This window comes from Scophthalmus maximus, chromosome 9, assembly GCF_022379125.1.
Source record: "Scophthalmus maximus strain ysfricsl-2021 chromosome 9, ASM2237912v1, whole genome shotgun sequence".
Lineage (NCBI taxonomy): Eukaryota > Metazoa > Chordata > Actinopteri > Pleuronectiformes > Scophthalmidae > Scophthalmus > Scophthalmus maximus.
Window position 1 is genome coordinate 11,120,282 of NC_061523.1, and position 17,790 is coordinate 11,138,071.

The window sequence follows — 17,790 nt, forward strand, 5'->3', positions numbered from 1 at the left end:
ATCACTGTTTATTGTGAGTCCTGGACTATATAAGACAGGTTCCCTCTCAACCTGAAAAGCAGCAGCATCTTCAGCAACCGTTTGATTGCAAAACTACTGCCGCACTGCAGAAAGAAGAAAGAGGAGCATCTTGAAAGAAACAACTTACTCAAGCCATGATCTCCACACTACAGGTAAAGATTTATCTTAATATTTTCTTTATTTTATTAGATTAATAGTGAGCCGATTTGCAATGTACTGTAGGTCATGAATCTTATTGTCTGACTGAAACTCGGTTCAGTCGAATTAAAGATTCAAGATAGAACTTAAAGTTTATCATACATAGCTTGAACTGTGAAGGTTTGTTTTTTATGAATACTGTATCTGCTGGGGGAGAATATAATAGAGTTCTTGTTAAATGTTGAGCTATACTGTACCACACCTGTTACACCTCACCAGCACAGCAGCTTTTTCAAAAGAGGTAGACAGGCTGTAATGGACCTGAGATGTTAAAGAAAAAGAAAACTGATTAAAAAAATAAAATAACTGATCTCCTAGTCTTTGATTGTTTACAAGTTTAAGTCATTCTGTTTCTTATTTGTCCTACAGAAAACTATCAGACCAATGTGGGCTGTCAGAAGACTGCATAAGTCAGCAATTCAAGGTAAACTCAACTTTTTTGTACACTTTGTTCCACTAGATTGGAAACACCAATGTTTCTCCATCACTACCTACTGTACACACCTCTTTCCTTTTGTCTGATCATCTATGTGTTTTGCTCTTTTCCTCTGCAGTCTTGAAGCACCCAGTCCCCGAGGACACGGTCACAGCCAGCTTTGGGAAGTTCATCAGTGAAATAAAGCCTCAGCACTTGTCCCCCATGGTCCTCGGCCGCAGCAAAAGAATGGTGATGGACAGCATTGGGGTTGGGCTGATCGGCAGCACAACAGAGGTGTTCGAACTGGCCCTGCAGCACTGCGAGGTGAGGCAGAGGGAATAGAAAGAAATAAAGAACAACATACCATTTTATCTGATATGAGGAAGGGAAATTAAAATCCTTATATAAACAGTCACTAAAATGCTGGGTGTAGACAGATGAGATTAAGGAAAGAAAACATTTATTATTATTTAACATTTATTATTATGGGAACAGACATGTTTTTTATGCACGATGACCTTTTTCAACAAATCTCACAGATTGACATTTGACTTACAAAGAAACGTATTCAGCCTCCAGTAATTGAAGAGTGACGAGCCTGAGCTTTATAAAGTAAAGTTCAGGTAATGTGCTGGGTGTGATGACAGTAAAATATAATCAAATAAATGCCTTTGTGACCATTCCCTGCTCATCTGTCTCTGTCGTTTCCACTCAGTACATGTATGCTCCTGATGAGATCAGCTCTGTGTACGGACGCAGGGGCACCAGACTCTCCCCGACGCTGGCAGCTTTCGTCAATGGAGTTGCGGTGAGTGTAAATAGGTGGAACAGATGCGTCACCATTTATCCAAGAACACCATCACTATAAAGAAACGTTTACGTACATTAATTTGATTGTTGAAATCTTTCTGCTTCAGACTCACTCCATGGACTTTGATGATACGTGGCACCCTGCCACTCATCCCTCAGGAGCAGTGCTTCCTGCTGTGTTGGCACTCAGCGACATGTTGCCCTCAAACAACAAACCCAGTGGCCTGGAACTCCTGCTGGCTTTCAATGTGGGCATCGAGATCCAGGGGCGACTGATGCGGTTCTCTAATGAGGCCTGCAACATCCCCAAGAGGTGAGCAAGTCTTATTTTAAGAGGTAGATACTGTCATTTAGAGGTTTATAGCAGCAGGTGTTGTACTTTACCTAAGTGTAAATTTAAAGCATATAAAGTCAGTTCTTGTGTAAGATTTTTTGTTTCATTTATATTCTGGAGAACAAGTATCCACATATTTCACTCTGCTGATCTGTGCAGCCTGTTTTAGAAGAGGGCGGGTGCAGTGTAATGTTGAGTCCCTCAGTGGTGTCAATGAGCTGTGACAGGCGTGTTCTCATGTTCATCTCAGGGACAGCGGAGTCTCTGTGGGTAGTGTTAGCACAGCTAACCATGTCTAGGAGAGTATCACACAGGACTCAATTTGGAAATTTAAATGACCCACCACATTATTTGCTTGTTCAGCAGGTACAGAACTATTAACTCCCCTGTATGTGGAGAGGCACGTAGAAGAGAAGCTGTTTGTAGACACACCTTTACACAAAGGGGCTCTACTGTAACTATAATGATGGGGAACACCTATTTAAAATACCCCTTTTAGTCTCAAGACTACTTAGTTCCAAACCAACTTACCAAAGTCTCTCTTATACGTGTCTTTCTCATCACCAGGTTTCACCCTCCCAGCGTGGTCGGGACGATGGGAAGTGCAGCTGCCTGTGCTCGCCTCTTGTCCTTGGATCACTCCCAGTGCAGTCATGCCTTGGCCATAGCTGCTTCTCTTTCTGGGGCCCCAATGGCCAATGCTGCCACTCAGTCTAAGCCCCTCCACATTGCCAATGCTTCACGTTTGGGGCTGGAGGCCGCTCTGCTGGCCTCCCGAGGCCTAGAGGCGAGTCCCCTGGTCCTGGATACTGTGCCAGGGGTGGCCGGCTTCAATGCCTTTTATGAAGACTACGTGCCACAGGCTTTAGAATCACCCAATGATGGCGGCCATATATTCCTGCTAGAGGAGCAGGACATGGGCTTCAAGCGCTTCCCTGCTCATCTGGGGATGCACTGGGTGGCAGATGCTGCAGCCTCGGTCCATGAGCTTCTTGTGGGAGTTGGTCCTGGCACTGTCTCCCCAGCTCAGGTCCAGGACATCCAGCTCAGAATCCCTAAATCAAAGTACATCAACAGGCCTTACCCTGAGTCTGAGCACGAGGCACGTCACTCCTTCCAATTCAATGCTTGCAGCGCCCTCCTTGATGGCGAGGTGACTGTGCAGTCCTTTACACCCGCTGCCATGAGCCGCCCGGAGCTGCTCGCTCTGCTGAGCCGTGTGCACGTGGAGCATCCCGACGACAACCCGGCCAATTTCAACCTAATGTATGGCGAAGTGGAGGTGACGCTTGTTGGAGGAGACATTCTGAAGGGACGGTGTGACACCTTCTACGGTCACTGGCGCAACCCACTTACCAACGAGAGCTTGACGAAGAAGTTCAGGAACAACGCAGGGACGGTGCTTCCTTTAGAACAGGTGGAGAGGCTGATCGATGTGGTGGAGGAGCTGGACAGAATTGGGGACTGCAGAGCCCTTCTCTCGCAGCTGCAATGAAAACTCAGTGGACAATATCAGCAAAACAGAAAATTTGTAAATAAATACATACAAATACATTTTAACTAACAACTTACTGTCAAATGTATTAAAATGCCACATTTGTCCAAATCAATGCTGAAGAATATCACGCATCCAATTGCAAATGCCTGACATACAACTGTGCACCTTTTATGCCTTTTTTTACCAGTGCTGAAAAGCACTGAAATACCTGTTGAACGATATCATAACTCATATTTATCTAATGTATTTTGCAATTGTATTACTTAATTTTATCAAGAAATCAAGAGTTGTAAAAGGGGATGTAGTTACTTTTGCAAAGGGAAAATGAAGGAAGATTTATTTACTTATATACTTATTAAATATCAATGTTACATAAACATTCAGTTACTCATTTCGCGTATTTGTGCCAAACAATGGTTTGTCAAAATACTGCAGGGTTTCCTCTTTGAAATTTCAACACTTTATTATAAAAATGTAGCATTTCTCTTGGTGTGATTTTTTTTGAATAAAAAGTACAAAACTCAAAAGCACAGTCTGGAAGTTTATTTTGAACCAGTGTAAAATGTTTCAATAATGTTCATTAAAAAAACAACATCTCTTCCTGTAAGTACTGGACCATTGTCATAAAGGAAAAAATGCTTAATGGTGTTGCAGAGAAGACCACATTAGTAAATCATTTAAAACCATGCGGATGTCAGTAATCCTGTTTAACGACCTTATTTTTTGTCCTTACAGTGAAACAAGCAGGAAATTTAAAAGTTAATAAGAAACTTTTATACATAAAAAAACAAACATGTTCTCTATGAAGGTGCTTTTTACCCAAGTGTGCGCTTTTGAAGAGCAAACTAAATTCATCAACTGTGTTATAAATAAACAGCAGTGCTGTTTTCCTAATTTCAGTCTGTGGTCCCAATGTTAATATTTGGCAAGACATTTCAACTAGACACTTCAACAATAGTTCTTGTACGATGATACAATTTTGAATTATTTATCATTTTAGCAACATTGCACAGGCTTGTACTCAGCTTTGTTTCATACTGTAAATGATGTGATCTATAAAAGTTCTATGATAAAATCATGTTGGAATGATGGAACCATTAGCAGGTTTAAAGACCCCAATCGTTTTGTTTATCATTTACTGTAACAGCAGATGGAATTCAACAAACTGCGAGAATGCGCAAGCACCATGTAAGCGCTAAACGATGTGAGACTCTTTCTGTAATAAAATTCTTAGCTGTACTTTTGCTACTATTATGGTCTTTTGGAAGGGACAGATCGCCTGCGTCCAGGTCAGCACAACGTTCTCAATGTCCCCATCAGACAGTTTATTTTAATATTTTAACATTGGCAGGGACTGTGTTATGCTTCGTCTTCTGCCCTGAAGTCATATTGATTTCAGCTTACACAGATGAGTGAGACACAAATTCTGGCCCAGGTTTTTTTTCCCTCATTGCAAATAGTTCAGAAGGATAACAAGGGTACATTAACAAATTTTGTGAGGATTAAATGTATTCTTCCAAAAAGCTTATTATGAAGGAAATACAGTACTGTATGATTATAATAAATGTATAAACATCATATGGAAAGATCATCTTAGGTTATTGGGGTGGTGACCAATAACTTAACCTTCAGGATCGTTCCATATGAACAAAGCAACAGAGGCAAAGCCTTCATGTAGTCTTTCATGGGTACAACGGAATAATGACGTCACTGACTGAATTAATTTAACCAGAAATTCCTTATATTTATGAAGACACTCATCAGTACTGTTGTTACTGACAAAAACAACGCCATCATCTAGAGCAATAAGGAAAGACTGGCACAGTAAAACTGTCAAACTAGGGCTTGGCCTTCGGATGATCTGTCCTTAATTTAAAACACAATGCTTAAAATATACCTGTCATTATTGTGACTAATAACTCTGTAACTTAAAAAATGAGATTAGCAATGAACACATGACAGGAATTCAGTGACGACGATCATGATTATTCATGCATACTTCCTCCATTGGTGTGGTTTATCATAAGGAAGGATTGTTACAGTGAATAGGGACACACTAAATAACAAGGAAGGGAAATCAGCCACAATAAGAATTGATTTATGGAAAGGAAATGCTGCACGGCTACAGCTGACGTGACAGGTGCTCTTTAGTGATGGAGGTAGAATTACAAAAAATAAGATCCCAGGAGTCTTGCTAGAGATGGAATAATGTTTAATATTCCATACTCTCCACAAACAACAATGCACAAAGTGCAATCTCAAATGTCAACATACAAGAGCCTCTCTGAACATCTACAGCTGTGACATAGATCAAGTTCCGTTTGGTTTTGATGGTTTACGGTCAGGAAACAGAAAAATTCTAGTTCTTTCCCTCCCTCTGGCTATTGATAACCATCTTCGCACACATAGACTATTGTTTATGTGTGTGAAGAGTGATAGGAAGAGGGTGAGAATTGGGTATCTATTGGTGTTTCGTGTTATATCAACATTTAGGAGAAATTATGAGTATATGGGGAAATGGTAACTCAAGAGGGATATACAAATCAGAGCTAAGAAAATGCGTAGTTGAGGGGGAAATAACCCAAAAGAATTATTCATTGACGCCATATTTGGACTACAATATGTCAGGTATTTTGTCTTTGAACATAAATTCCATACTAGAAGCAGAGAACACACAGGCCATGTTTACAGAAAGACACTGAGCTGCTGAGACTTATGATCAGTGTGCAAAGACTCGTTTTTTCCTGCAAACTTTCCATTTTACTTAATGTAACACTTACACGTACAAACTCCCCAATAAGCATGAATACATCTATCTATATTTTTTATCTATCATTGTGGACTGTTATTAACATTCATCTCAAAGTCTCTACTACGGCAGAACCAGGTAGAAAGAAGGTATTGTTACTGTCTTTGTAATACGAATAGGAAAATTAGGTTTATCTTCATAATTAATTAACATTCCTGGCTTTTATTTTTCACTGTTGAGCAAGGACAATGATTCTTTTTCTCTGTTGTTATACATAACAAGTTTCCATACTTCAGACAATAAATGGTTTAAGCATTTACAATGACACCAAAAAATATGAAGACAATGTCAAAAGCTAAAAGAAAATAAGACTTGTAAATAAATAGAAGAGCCTTTTATTTTGAGCCATGGTTCTTACAACAGATTCTCTTCACAGAATAAGAACATTCTTCCCTTTAGACGACAAAGTGTCACCCAACATCTTCAGGATATGATCATTTCTCACTTTCAGTTTTACTATAATAGATAAAACAGCTATATTCACACATGATTAATGTAGCAGAACTATACGTGAACTGTTTGTGTGCATAGCCAACTGATGTTATCTACCCTAATCTCAGTGTGTGTTGTACAGTACAGTACAGTACAGTACAGTACAGTCTTCTTCCTCTCAAAACCTCACAGCTGAAACAGTCACAGAGCAGAGTAGAGTTCATCAGGGTTCGGATGTTCTCAAGACGAGCCCTCTGATGATGACTGGTTATAGTTTGACACTTCAATGAGATTGTGGTCTGGATCTCTGAAGTACAGAGAGGTGATGGGCCCCACAGCCCCGCTCCTCTCCACCGGACCCTCCTCTATCTCTACTCCACAAACCTGCAGGGGAGAGGAAACAGCAGAAACTGACTGAGCCTGACTGCAGTGGCACCTTAGTGACATCCAAACATTGATATTAGTAATTCAAAACAGTCTGTGGCATTGGTTGACGCATACCTTCAAATGCGCAGCCACTGTGGCCAGAGGGGTGTTGGTGATGAGGCACAGGTCTGCAGAGCCTGAGGTCGGATGCTTGGCTTTTGGCTCAAACTCCTGACCCAGCTGGTGAAGGTTAAACTTCTGCTGCCCAAAACTCAGAGCCTTACGGTTTCCCTTGAAAATGCAGAGATGCCGTGCGACAAGAAGTGAGAGGTGTTTGAACACTCTGTAAGTGATTGAGTGGCTGACTTTTAACCAAAGCCTGCCACCTAGTGGATTTTCTCTCAAACTAAAAGCACGAGTATTTCAGTTTAGTTAATCCCTGTATAAATAACACATGCATTATGTCAATATTACATTCCGGACGTTTCATTATCTGCATGTGACTATTGATTTCAGATTTTAACCATTATTAACTGTTTTAAACAAGAGAGGACATTTATATCACAGTTTATTTCCCCCTTCCTTCCCTTTTGCATGAACTGTACACTGACAATGGAGCATCTCCCCCTGGGGCACAGTGCGAGCATCCTGAATATTTTACAGGAGCGATCCTCGGACAGTAGGACAATTATGTGGATGTTTTCAGACCTAAGCTGTCATTCTGATGGACCTACAGGTGATGGGATGTATATCATGGATGGAATATAATGGCAAGTCCACATTGAATCATATAAGTCCTTTTCTAGATGTTTTTCACTCTATGCGAACACAAGCTTTGACAAACAGAGCAGACCTACGATTATTTTCAATATAGATTAATCTGTCGATTATTTCTCAATTAATCGATTATTTGCCTGGTCCATAGAATGTCATTTATGTTATATATGTTTTGTTTATTTATTTACCGTCATGGAGGAGCAAAGACAATATTCAAATTTAAGAAGCTAAAATCAGAGAACTTTTGGTTTAATAAAAACAGTAACATTATCAAAACAGTTGACAACTTAGTACTCAATTACTTATTGATTCATTGTTACAGCTCTACTGAAGACTACCATCAGTCAGTATTCAAACACAGTCTGTGATGGACCAGTATTGTATATAGGTGGCCGGACGAAATTACATGAAATCATTGTTCTCCGTTAAAAAGCCAATATGCTTTGGGGTGAATGTGTTTACATAATTTACATGTTTGACATAGTAAAAGGATAATTACACTTGAGTGAACATAGCACCTGTGATACCTTGAAAGTGACCACCTCCATGCCGAGGACGGAGGTGTAGAAGTGGATGGTGTCCGGGACACTTTTCACTGTGAGGACCAGATGGTCCAGATGACTCAGACCGACCGGGCAGGTGCTTTTGAATGTGACAGCTCCCGGAGTTTGAACGGAGACGATCTGAAAGAGGGGAGAGGAAGTACAGTTGATTGTGAGGCTTCATTCGTGCTGCCTTTTAAAATGAACATAAGAGGTGGACGTTCATTTCCGTATCAACAGCGCCGCCGCGTGGTGTGACGGTGCACTGCACACTGCGAGCACCTGGAGGGTCAGCGCAGTCATGTCGATTGGCGGAAAAACAAAACAATGACGTAGCCTGGCAGCTGGACCCCACATGTAAAACGGGGAACAACTGGGAAATCAAATGAACCCGACCATGCAGTCACATTTAGACAGTTTAGATTTACCCGCCACAAGGGAAGTCTGAAAAGTTTCCGTCCGGACAGACTCGGACGCCAGAGGAAAGACGTTTAACATCCCTGATTTAGCACATAACGACGTCGGTTACCTGGAAACTGTGCCTCTGAAAATGCCACAGGCGGCTCGCGACAGTCCGCAGCGCCATCCTCACTCACCGGGGTCCGGACTGCGACACTTCCTGGTTCCTCTGCCCCGTGAACTGTGAACACGACAGCACCACACTCAACCAGCGTCCGCACCTGGCGCAGCCGAAGGCGCTAGTCTCGTATGACAATAAAGAATGATTTTATTGTTGCATTGTATATATATATATATATATATATATATATATATATATATATATATATATGTGTATATGTGTGTGTGTGTGTGTGTGTGTGTGTATATATATATATACACACACACACACACACACACACACACAGAAGGACACCTATGAGGCTTTTCACAAATCCTGTAAAACTCTAATGCTGTTTTTTGATACCTGACATGCTCAGGTGTTTTTCACACACAGTCATAGAGGTGTGAATTTACTTCTGTTTTATCATGTAGGCCTGTTGCAGTTAACTGCATAATATTCAGAGAGACCTCCTCATATAATGCTCTCTGATAACACCTCAGTAATAAACATTGAGATGAATTTACAAAATTCAGACATTTCGTCCACAGGAAGTGAATCATTCTGGGGGTGATCAATACAAGCCCCCCTCCCTGGTAATGTAAAAATCATGGCGGACTCTGCATGGATCATGCCAAGGTTCTTGGTTTGCATTGAATGGAATGAACCCTCAAAGAATGGTATTGATAAAAGAAGCATGGATATTGGACTTCTGCCAGTAGATCCCTCTAAATAATACACAGCACAGTGGTTCTTTAATGGCGTGCATGTGCTAGCTAAGTTTTTGAATTGCTGGACAGGCGTAACAAATAAGTGTATTTTGTACAGTGAGTGTCATAACACTGGTGGGGCAGTAACACCAACACCACATCTTCTACTGTACATGGTCTTCACTCGACTTTCACACTTATGATTGAAAATTGTAAGGATCAGCTTTAAAATTTTAAAAAACCCAAATTTGAAATGGCAGTCCCCCCCCAAAAAACAGTAATCACTTCGATCAATGAAAAAACATAGAAATAAAAGTGTGTGTACTTTTTTAAAAATTATAATCAAAGCCTGAGGATAACAAGGCTCGGGGTGGGCTTGTGGGACGCTTTGAAATTTTGAAACCGCAGTAAACGACCGGGGCAAGACAGAGTTGTGCCCGAGAGCCCTCACTTTGGTTGGGAAACACGGCCGGAGTGTCATGGACACAACTCTGGAAACCCTGTGTTTAACATATTGTATATGGTTGAAGTAATAACTAATAATGAGTGCATTTGGATGTGCTTATAATTATCCATCCGCACGGTTTGAGTACAGAATGACGGAAAAGTTTGTAGCATAACAACTTTAATTCAGCGGTTAGTTTCGTTTAACACCCAGTTAACATACTGCACTGGGTGGGTCACAGAACAAGGCCAGAACTAAAGCTTGGCCAAAGAGGGAACATACGTTTCATTTACAGGTTCATGGTTTGCAACAATGACAACGTCTTGGATTCAAACTTTGTCTCAACGAGGGAAGTAATAATTGCGGTATAGACATCAAACAGTGAAACAAGAAACATGACAGGGTGGCATTAATAGTGATGCACTTTTCTTCCTTCAGCCAGTGTTTCTGTTCATCAACAGTGCTATTAAAAACCTACGGAACGTCTACATAAAATAAAACAAACTTCAACACATTTTTAAAATATAATAAGTCCTCATTTAAGATTTTAGCCATTAACAAGTTTTTAAGAATATCATACATTTTATATCATGGTTTGTTATCCTCTACTTTTCACTTTTGCATGTATTGCACGCTGATATTGAGCATCTGCTCATGTGGCAGAGGGAGAGCACAGTGAGCCGAAGCATTCTGACTTTCCAACGGAACCAGGAACCATAATAAGACAGAAGGAGTCTGACAAAAAAAAGTCATTTAGAGATCTTAATTCATCGGTCCATTCATAAAGACAATCCTTTTTGTTAGTGGCAAAATTAAGTATCAGGCAAGTAGCCAATGGATATCGGCAAAGAATGATTGTAAAACCGTACGTGAAAAAAAAAAATAACTTGCACATGTGGGGGCAATAAAGCAAACTTAACTGTATTTAAATTTCTGAAATCTCATGTCCATTAGTATATTTTTGAGATGGGGAGGGCGGGGGGATCACATGCCAACAACTTGATATCAACTCCCAAGTTCTGGTATGAATACTAGTCAACAATTTTTATGATCAGGAAGATGTTATGATTCCAAATTAAACTTGTGCTTTGTAAAGTAACCTAGGTGAATTTCCCTTTCCCTTTATTATTGTACAACGTTGTTTGTTCTTTTTTTTTAACACAATACAGCACACGCTGAAGATTTTCATGGTATATGCCACTCCCAAAGTATTAATTATTTTCTTTCAGGTAGACCAAAAAAAAATGAAAAGAGTACAAGTCACACTGTAAATGTCAAACCAATTCATGTCCTACATCCTTTGGACATCACAATTTCTAAATTATCCTGATGTGACACCGATACCACCTATTTGTTTAACACCAAATTTAGATGCTGTGATAGAATAATTGAGGCCAGCATTACCCTAATCATCATGAGATCATTTACAATCCAGAAAACCAATTCAATGATACAAAGTATGATTCAAAATTATTTTTTTTTTTTACACGCTTATTTACAGCTAATACTTTGAACTGGTGTAACTACGAATTGTACCAATACCCAACTTATGGTATATAAATGCACCATTTAGGAGCTAATACAAAAGGACTTGAAGTGCCTGAACTACCTGCAGGTGTGCAGCATTTATAACCAGGGGGTTCTTTATTAGATCCAGATCTGCTTGTGTGCATGGAGGGGCGCAGTGCAAAAAACTGCTTGGTCACTACGGGTGGATTCAAGCAGCATGCATTGCTTGTGTCTAACTTTGGACTGCATTAATAATAGTCTTACTAGAGAGTGAAAATGCCCCAATGTCACTGTGTGGAGCACCCCGTATCAAACCTGCAACTGCATTATGACCAAACTCACAAATGGTATGAGGGAAATACATTTCAACAAAGGAGACACTCTCATGGACTTGGGATATTAGATTATTTAGTTGGAGACAAAAGGCCCCACAGTCTGTACGGAGCTACACCACACTCTCTCGGTTGGCCGATACCAGGACAGCCCTGCGGCAGATAGGGCATGTTGAGTTTTCAGACAGCCAGCGGTCGATGCAGTGCACGTGATATTCATGAGAGCAGGGTAGCTTCCGTAGCTTGTTACCTTCTGCATACTCTGTTATGCAGACGCTGCAAGTTTTCAAGGCATCATTCTCACCAAAGTTGCGCATGGAGAGGTTGTCAATCTGCTCTTTCGTCAGCCCTTGAGGCTGGTCCTCGTCATCATCATTAAGGAGGAAGAAGTGGGCGAGGCGCAGGAAGGGCAGTGAGCTGGGCTCCTCTAGGCTGATAGGGGGTCTGGGTCGAGCCCTGCCACCAGAGGCAGGTGTTCCAGCGGCAAGGCCCTCAACCATATCAGTCTCAACTGTCCTTGCTCTGACTCCAGCAGCCTCAGGTGGTTCATCAACATCAGCAGCAGAGGGAGCAGCAGCAGCAGCTGCCGCAGCAGGAGCAGCATCTGGGTTGTTTAGAGTTTCACTCAGATCTGTCGGTGTGCCGGCTCCACGGTTTGAATCTGAAGAATCAGAGTCTGAATCCATGAGGTAGCCAAGTTCACCAAAACCAGTCATAATCTGTCTAATCATAGACTGGAGAGCCATTGAGGTTGCCTCTCCCAAACCTGCATCAGAGATTCTTCGGATCGGGATGCGAATAGTGCTGACGTAGGTCCTCACACCAGCACGCTCAGAGCGTGAGAAAGTCCTGCGAAATCCGCCACGCTCACTCTCATAAAGAAATGTGTTGTTTGAGTTCTGAGAGCGCGAGCGGGTACGACTGGCAATGCTGTCTCTTTGCCGATATTCACCTGGACGCACACGACGCACCTGGAGGTCAAGCATAATAGTAGGAGGGCGCCGCCCTGCGGCACCACTTTCTCCCCCAGCAGCCTCTCCTTCCTGAGATTCAACGTTTTGGGCCTCGGTGACAGATTCTGCACCATCCCTAGGTGGCTGAACATCATTGTCAGCCGTGCTTTGCCTGGAAAGAACATGTTGTCGAGTCCGTGAACTGCCCTCCACTTGAGGCATAGGGGGAGAACTGGTGGCAGAGTTAGGGCCTTGAGAGTTGTGAGCCTGACGTTGACTAGGGAGCCCATCCAACTGATCCAAACTGAGAGGGGAGCGGCTCCTGGCTGTACGGGCCCTGGTCCTGCGTGGTTCTGGACTGCGACTTCGGGCTCTTCTTTGTCCTCTTCGTGGTGAGGGAGAAAGTGGGGGTTGTATTGCCATTGGAGTGGGGGAGCTGGGAGATTCTTCTAAAATCTCTTGAGAAACAACCTCTTCTACCTCAGGCTCTGGTTCCACTATGACAGCCAACTCTTCTACAACTGGTTCTTCCACCACTTCTGTCTCCATGGGAACCTCTGGTTCGGCACTTGTTGTTGTCGTCGTAGCCGCCATTGCCTCTGCTGCCGCCTCTGCTGTTGCCTCTGCTGTTGCCTCTGCTGCCGCCTCTGCTGCCGCCTCTGCTGTTGCCTCCGCCGCTGCCTCCGCCGTTGCCTCCGCCGTTGCCTCCGCCGTTGCCTCCGCCATTGCCTCCGCCGTTGCCGCCGCCACCTCTTGACCCTCTGGAGGCTCTTGCTCCCCTTCTGCAGCTGCCTGTTGTTCAGCTAGGTTACGATTCACACTGATTTCAAGGCTGAAGCGAAAATCGCCACTGTTTGGGTTGGTCTGGCTTACTGCCCGCCATGACTGGTTTCCACGATGACCAGTCCTGGTTGTGTTGCCTGTGCGCCTCACAGTATTCAGCCAGTCCAGGAGACTATCCCCACTGGCAGGATCCTCTGAGTTTTCTGGTGGTACTGAAATTCAGCAGAATTAACAAGTGACAAATCATATCTGAGTGTGACAGTAAAAATTAATGTGACAATCAAAAAAATAAATAAGAAAAGAAATGGCAAACTTACCGACTGGATCTTCTCCAATTTCAGTACTAGGGGTGTTATTCTGCTGTTGTGGACCATCTTTGATTTGCTGAAGTCTATTAAATAATTCATCCTCTGTTACCTCTCCTGAAAGAGACATTTAAAAAAAAAAAAGGACCAAAGTCTGATATTTAATAAGAAAATATAACTTTTGGAAATCCACATATTACTTTCCTGAAGATTATTAAATGTTTAGTTCATCTTAACAGGATCGACAGTTCAACTCCCTAAAATAAGGACACATTTTCTAATTTAATGCATAGAAACAGTAGTGGGGTGACACACTGAAGCAGCTACTTATGTGGCAGGTAGGAGAACTATGGTGAAAGAAAAAAACCTTGTACTATGCTGTAGAAATGTTGTACATGTGTCAAAAAGGAGAAGAACTGTTGTTTAATTTTTGTAATATATTGGCCCATGGATCTGTTTGGTTGTCTTTAAGCACATCAACAGGACAATACTGAAAACCTCCAGACTTACCAGGGCATGCCACCGTCCATTCAATGCCCTCTCCTTGCTGGGTGCTCCACTAAAGGACGTTCCAAACTTACATTCCCCCTCACACTGTCCTGGGACAGAAACGGATTGGGCGTCTTCAGTAGTCCGTAGGCTTTTGCATTTTGAGCAGTGAAAATTCAAAACGAGAGGTTCCTAAGCTTTACTTTTTATTGTAACTTCTCATTTTACTTGGCAAGTAGTTAATGTGAGAAGAGGACATAGATTTTACTAATAGAAAATAGAAAATATTCATATCAACCAAAATTTAAAAGTCTGCAAAGCGAAATTTGCAAACTGTCTTGAGGCCCTTCTTTAGGCATATTAGATGACATTTAAGTTTAAGAGCAAATGTCAGCTGCTTTCAGACAAGCACTGAACATTGACCTGAACTGCAGGTGAAAAAGGAAATGCTCCGGACATTCGGTGGAGTCTTTCCTGCCAGACCCCCAATACAATCTCCAGAGAATGTCCGAGTGAACGAATGTGAGAGTACAGCAGGAGAATCTCCAGAGAATTCACAGCGAGCGAATGGGCGTGTCGACAACTGTAAACAAAAACACTGCTTTATGCAGCGGAGTTCTTGCCATGTCCTGCCTTCTGCTGCTCTTCACAGATGCCACAGAATGCTCTGGAGATTATCCTGCTGATATGTACGCGTTTGACTCCCAATGCGTTCATCGTATGAGAACAGCAAACCCCAGGACATTGTCCAGAGATCAGGTCTGAAAACAGCTATACAGTTTATATAAAAGCCTCCACTGCAAAAATCTGGTATTAATCTATGAATAAATATCATGGTTTAAGTTTGTTTAACCCTATATAAGAACTTCTTAAAATTCTTAAATAACCAATTCAAGCTTTAAAATAAGGAATGGAATTTATAAATGAAAACACAAACTGCATGAATTATGCACACACTTAATAGCATTGCTTGCTAACACCTTCTGAGGGGCATCTGCGACTTAACTTTGTATAATTTTATTTCACTCTAAATACCTGCAGGGTACTGAATATCGGTACCCAGCCCTATCCATTTCAAAATAAACCTAATAACCTTACCCTACAATCTTATGAATGTCTCTCCTACACCCAAGTTTCCCCAGCCACAGATTGCTTTCATGACACTGTAACTAGTATATTGGTTACATTAGAGTTTTATTACCTGGGGTTCCCAAGAGATTGTTGTCTCTCATGAGACGATAGTCTTCATCACTGAGATTGTTGACAAACTGGTAGAAGGCCTCCTCCCTGTCCAGGCGGTCCAGCTGCCTTCTGCGCTGTGACTCTGGCTGGTCACTGCCACTCTGCTCTAAACTGTCAGACCCTTCCATTGATTCAGAAGGGAGGGAGATCGAGGGATGTTCTCCGATCTTCAACAAGATCCAGTTCCTGCAACAAGAAAAAAAGCAACTGTTCATCAAGAACAGATGACCAGCTGGTTGACTCTGCATCAATTTAAATGACTTAGGCTACTAACACTCCTTCAAATAAAATGGTAATAAGGAAAAGGGATTATTTTCCAAGTATAAATTAAAATGTTGACACCTTTAAGAGTACTTTGCCATCAGCCAGGGAAATTGCAATCTGGTCAAAATACAAATCACAGTGCAATACACTAAACATGTGAGGGGATCATCAAACCAATAGCTGATGTTGACCATAGAATGATGTTACCATGGTTTACGTCCACTGCCTACAAAGCAAACGGACAACTACTGGACCAATACAAGGTTGTAGAACAGCTGCGTTTAACGTAACGTCCAACGAACGTTTCCCGAACATATTAGACAACGTGGCTGTTCGATTGCCATGTTTAAAGTGAATGGTTTGATAATGTGTGTTTTCAAGTCCCAGATGAAAGCAGTAATGGTCAAAGTCGAGATAAAAACAAAATGGCATCATCTAGCTTAGCTTACGTTGGCCAGCTAGCTTTTAGCATCGTACACGGTTGCTAGCACTGTCAACTTCAACCACAGCGTGCTATATATGAGAACGAACTGTACGTAATAATATGTGACAATAACAAATAAAAGAGTAGCTGGTTTGGTAGTGATTATTATACCATGTGCATCACAGGTTTCAAGCAGGCTTCTTAGATGACCAAACAACCCCAGTTGTGTTCAGCTTTCATGCTAACTTAGCAAGTTAGCTTACATGTTAACAGCCACATTCACTACCGACGAGACATTTAACGTTAGCTAACGCTAACTTAGCCAGTAACTTCTTCACGATACTCATCCGTTACAATAACGTAACGTAAATATGTATTATTAAAAAAATATCGCCGATGTCAGGAAATGTTGTTTTTTTTTTAGTTGTTACTGAAAAGTCATAAACAAAACACGACGGTGTCATTAAAAATACATTACTGTTAGCACCACCGCAAGCTAACTTAGCATACAACGTCAATTAATGACATTACAAGCAGAGCCAGGGCAAACAGCTAAAAGTAGCTAGCTAATGAAAATGAAACAAACACAATGAATCACACGTGTCACCAAATCACTAAAACATTACCTGTACACTGATGTTGGTAGCAATGTAATCGTACGACCCAGTTGTTCTTCCAATAGTCTCTGAAAGACGCTTGACTGTGAAGCTCAGTGCGATTTCAGGATTCCATTTTCTTTCTTTTAGGAAGGCTACAATGCTCTTCCGGAAACCGAGGAAGTTAGGAAGTTTTTTTCCCCTGAGTTCTGTCTCCCAGGCAGACACGACGCCGCACCAATCCTGGGCCAATCGATGCGAAGGAATCGGGATGAGCCATGCGCCTGAGCAGCCACGCAACTGGAACAGCCTGAGAGACCTAGTCCAGGGCAACAAAATATCTTTTCCCATCTGCGGAGAGCATTAGATAAAAGGGATGTTTGTTTTTGTCAGTGTGACACAGTTAAGCTGTAGCGCCACGATGCGGTTGTAAATGCAAATATTCTTACCTCCTGCAGAATCCTGACTGGAAGACACATAAATGAAAATGCCAGTGTCCTTAAATGGCCGGTATATATCATCATTTGAAGTCTTTAATAAAACCATCTGTCTTATGTTCATAATCATGCTTGGTATTTATCCAGTCACATCCAATGATTAATGACACACCACACATCGCAGCAACTATTTTATTAGTATTATAAAGTAGCCTATTATGCTATTATCATAGTAACATTTAATCAAATTCTGACAGTCCACTATGTTTTTAAAATGGCCAACTATTCTCTTGTGGTGAAAATGGGATTACGTATTTGTATGATAATGAAGGAAATGTTTGATAGTGATTATTAAATGGCAAGTGAGGAAGTGTGATAGCTAAAATCCTGTTAGACTACTGCATCATTAATGTCTTATTTTATCTCACACTCTCTATTATTATTTTTCATTAATTAATGAATAATTATTAATAATAACAATAATAATAAACACATTTTATTTTTTGAGCACATCACAGTGTATGCGAATAGCAATTC

The 17,790-nt window shown here is 41.5% G+C and overlaps 3 protein-coding genes across 3 annotated transcripts; 1 reads left to right on the forward strand and 2 right to left on the reverse strand.

Moving 5' to 3' along the window:
• Window positions 1-9: 9 nt before the first annotated feature.
• Window positions 10-3,806, forward strand: irg1l (immunoresponsive gene 1, like). The gene is made up of 6 exons (XM_035650083.2): window positions 10-173; window positions 589-643; window positions 774-961; window positions 1,353-1,445; window positions 1,555-1,760; window positions 2,349-3,806. Exons 1-6 carry the CDS (start codon window positions 156-158, stop codon window positions 3,274-3,276), a joined length of 1,488 nt encoding a protein of 495 aa, XP_035505976.2. The 5' UTR covers window positions 10-155; the 3' UTR covers window positions 3,277-3,806.
• A 2,601-nt stretch (window positions 3,807-6,407) lies between these two features.
• Window positions 6,408-8,896, reverse strand: glod5 (glyoxalase domain containing 5). The gene is made up of 4 exons (XM_035650084.1): window positions 8,735-8,896; window positions 8,191-8,346; window positions 7,022-7,177; window positions 6,408-6,904 (listed from the first exon to the last, which is right to left on the reverse strand). Exons 1-4 carry the CDS (start codon window positions 8,789-8,791, stop codon window positions 6,761-6,763), a joined length of 513 nt encoding a protein of 170 aa, XP_035505977.1. The 5' UTR covers window positions 8,792-8,896; the 3' UTR covers window positions 6,408-6,760.
• A 1,186-nt stretch (window positions 8,897-10,082) lies between these two features.
• rlim (ring finger protein, LIM domain interacting) lies at window positions 10,083-17,147 on the reverse strand. Its single transcript, XM_035650033.2, has 4 exons — window positions 16,847-17,147; window positions 15,492-15,718; window positions 13,814-13,918; window positions 10,083-13,708 (listed from the first exon to the last, which is right to left on the reverse strand). Exons 2-4 carry the CDS (start codon window positions 15,658-15,660, stop codon window positions 11,874-11,876), a joined length of 2,109 nt encoding a protein of 702 aa, XP_035505926.2. The 5' UTR covers window positions 15,661-15,718; window positions 16,847-17,147; the 3' UTR covers window positions 10,083-11,873.
• Window positions 17,148-17,790: the final 643 nt, after the last annotated feature.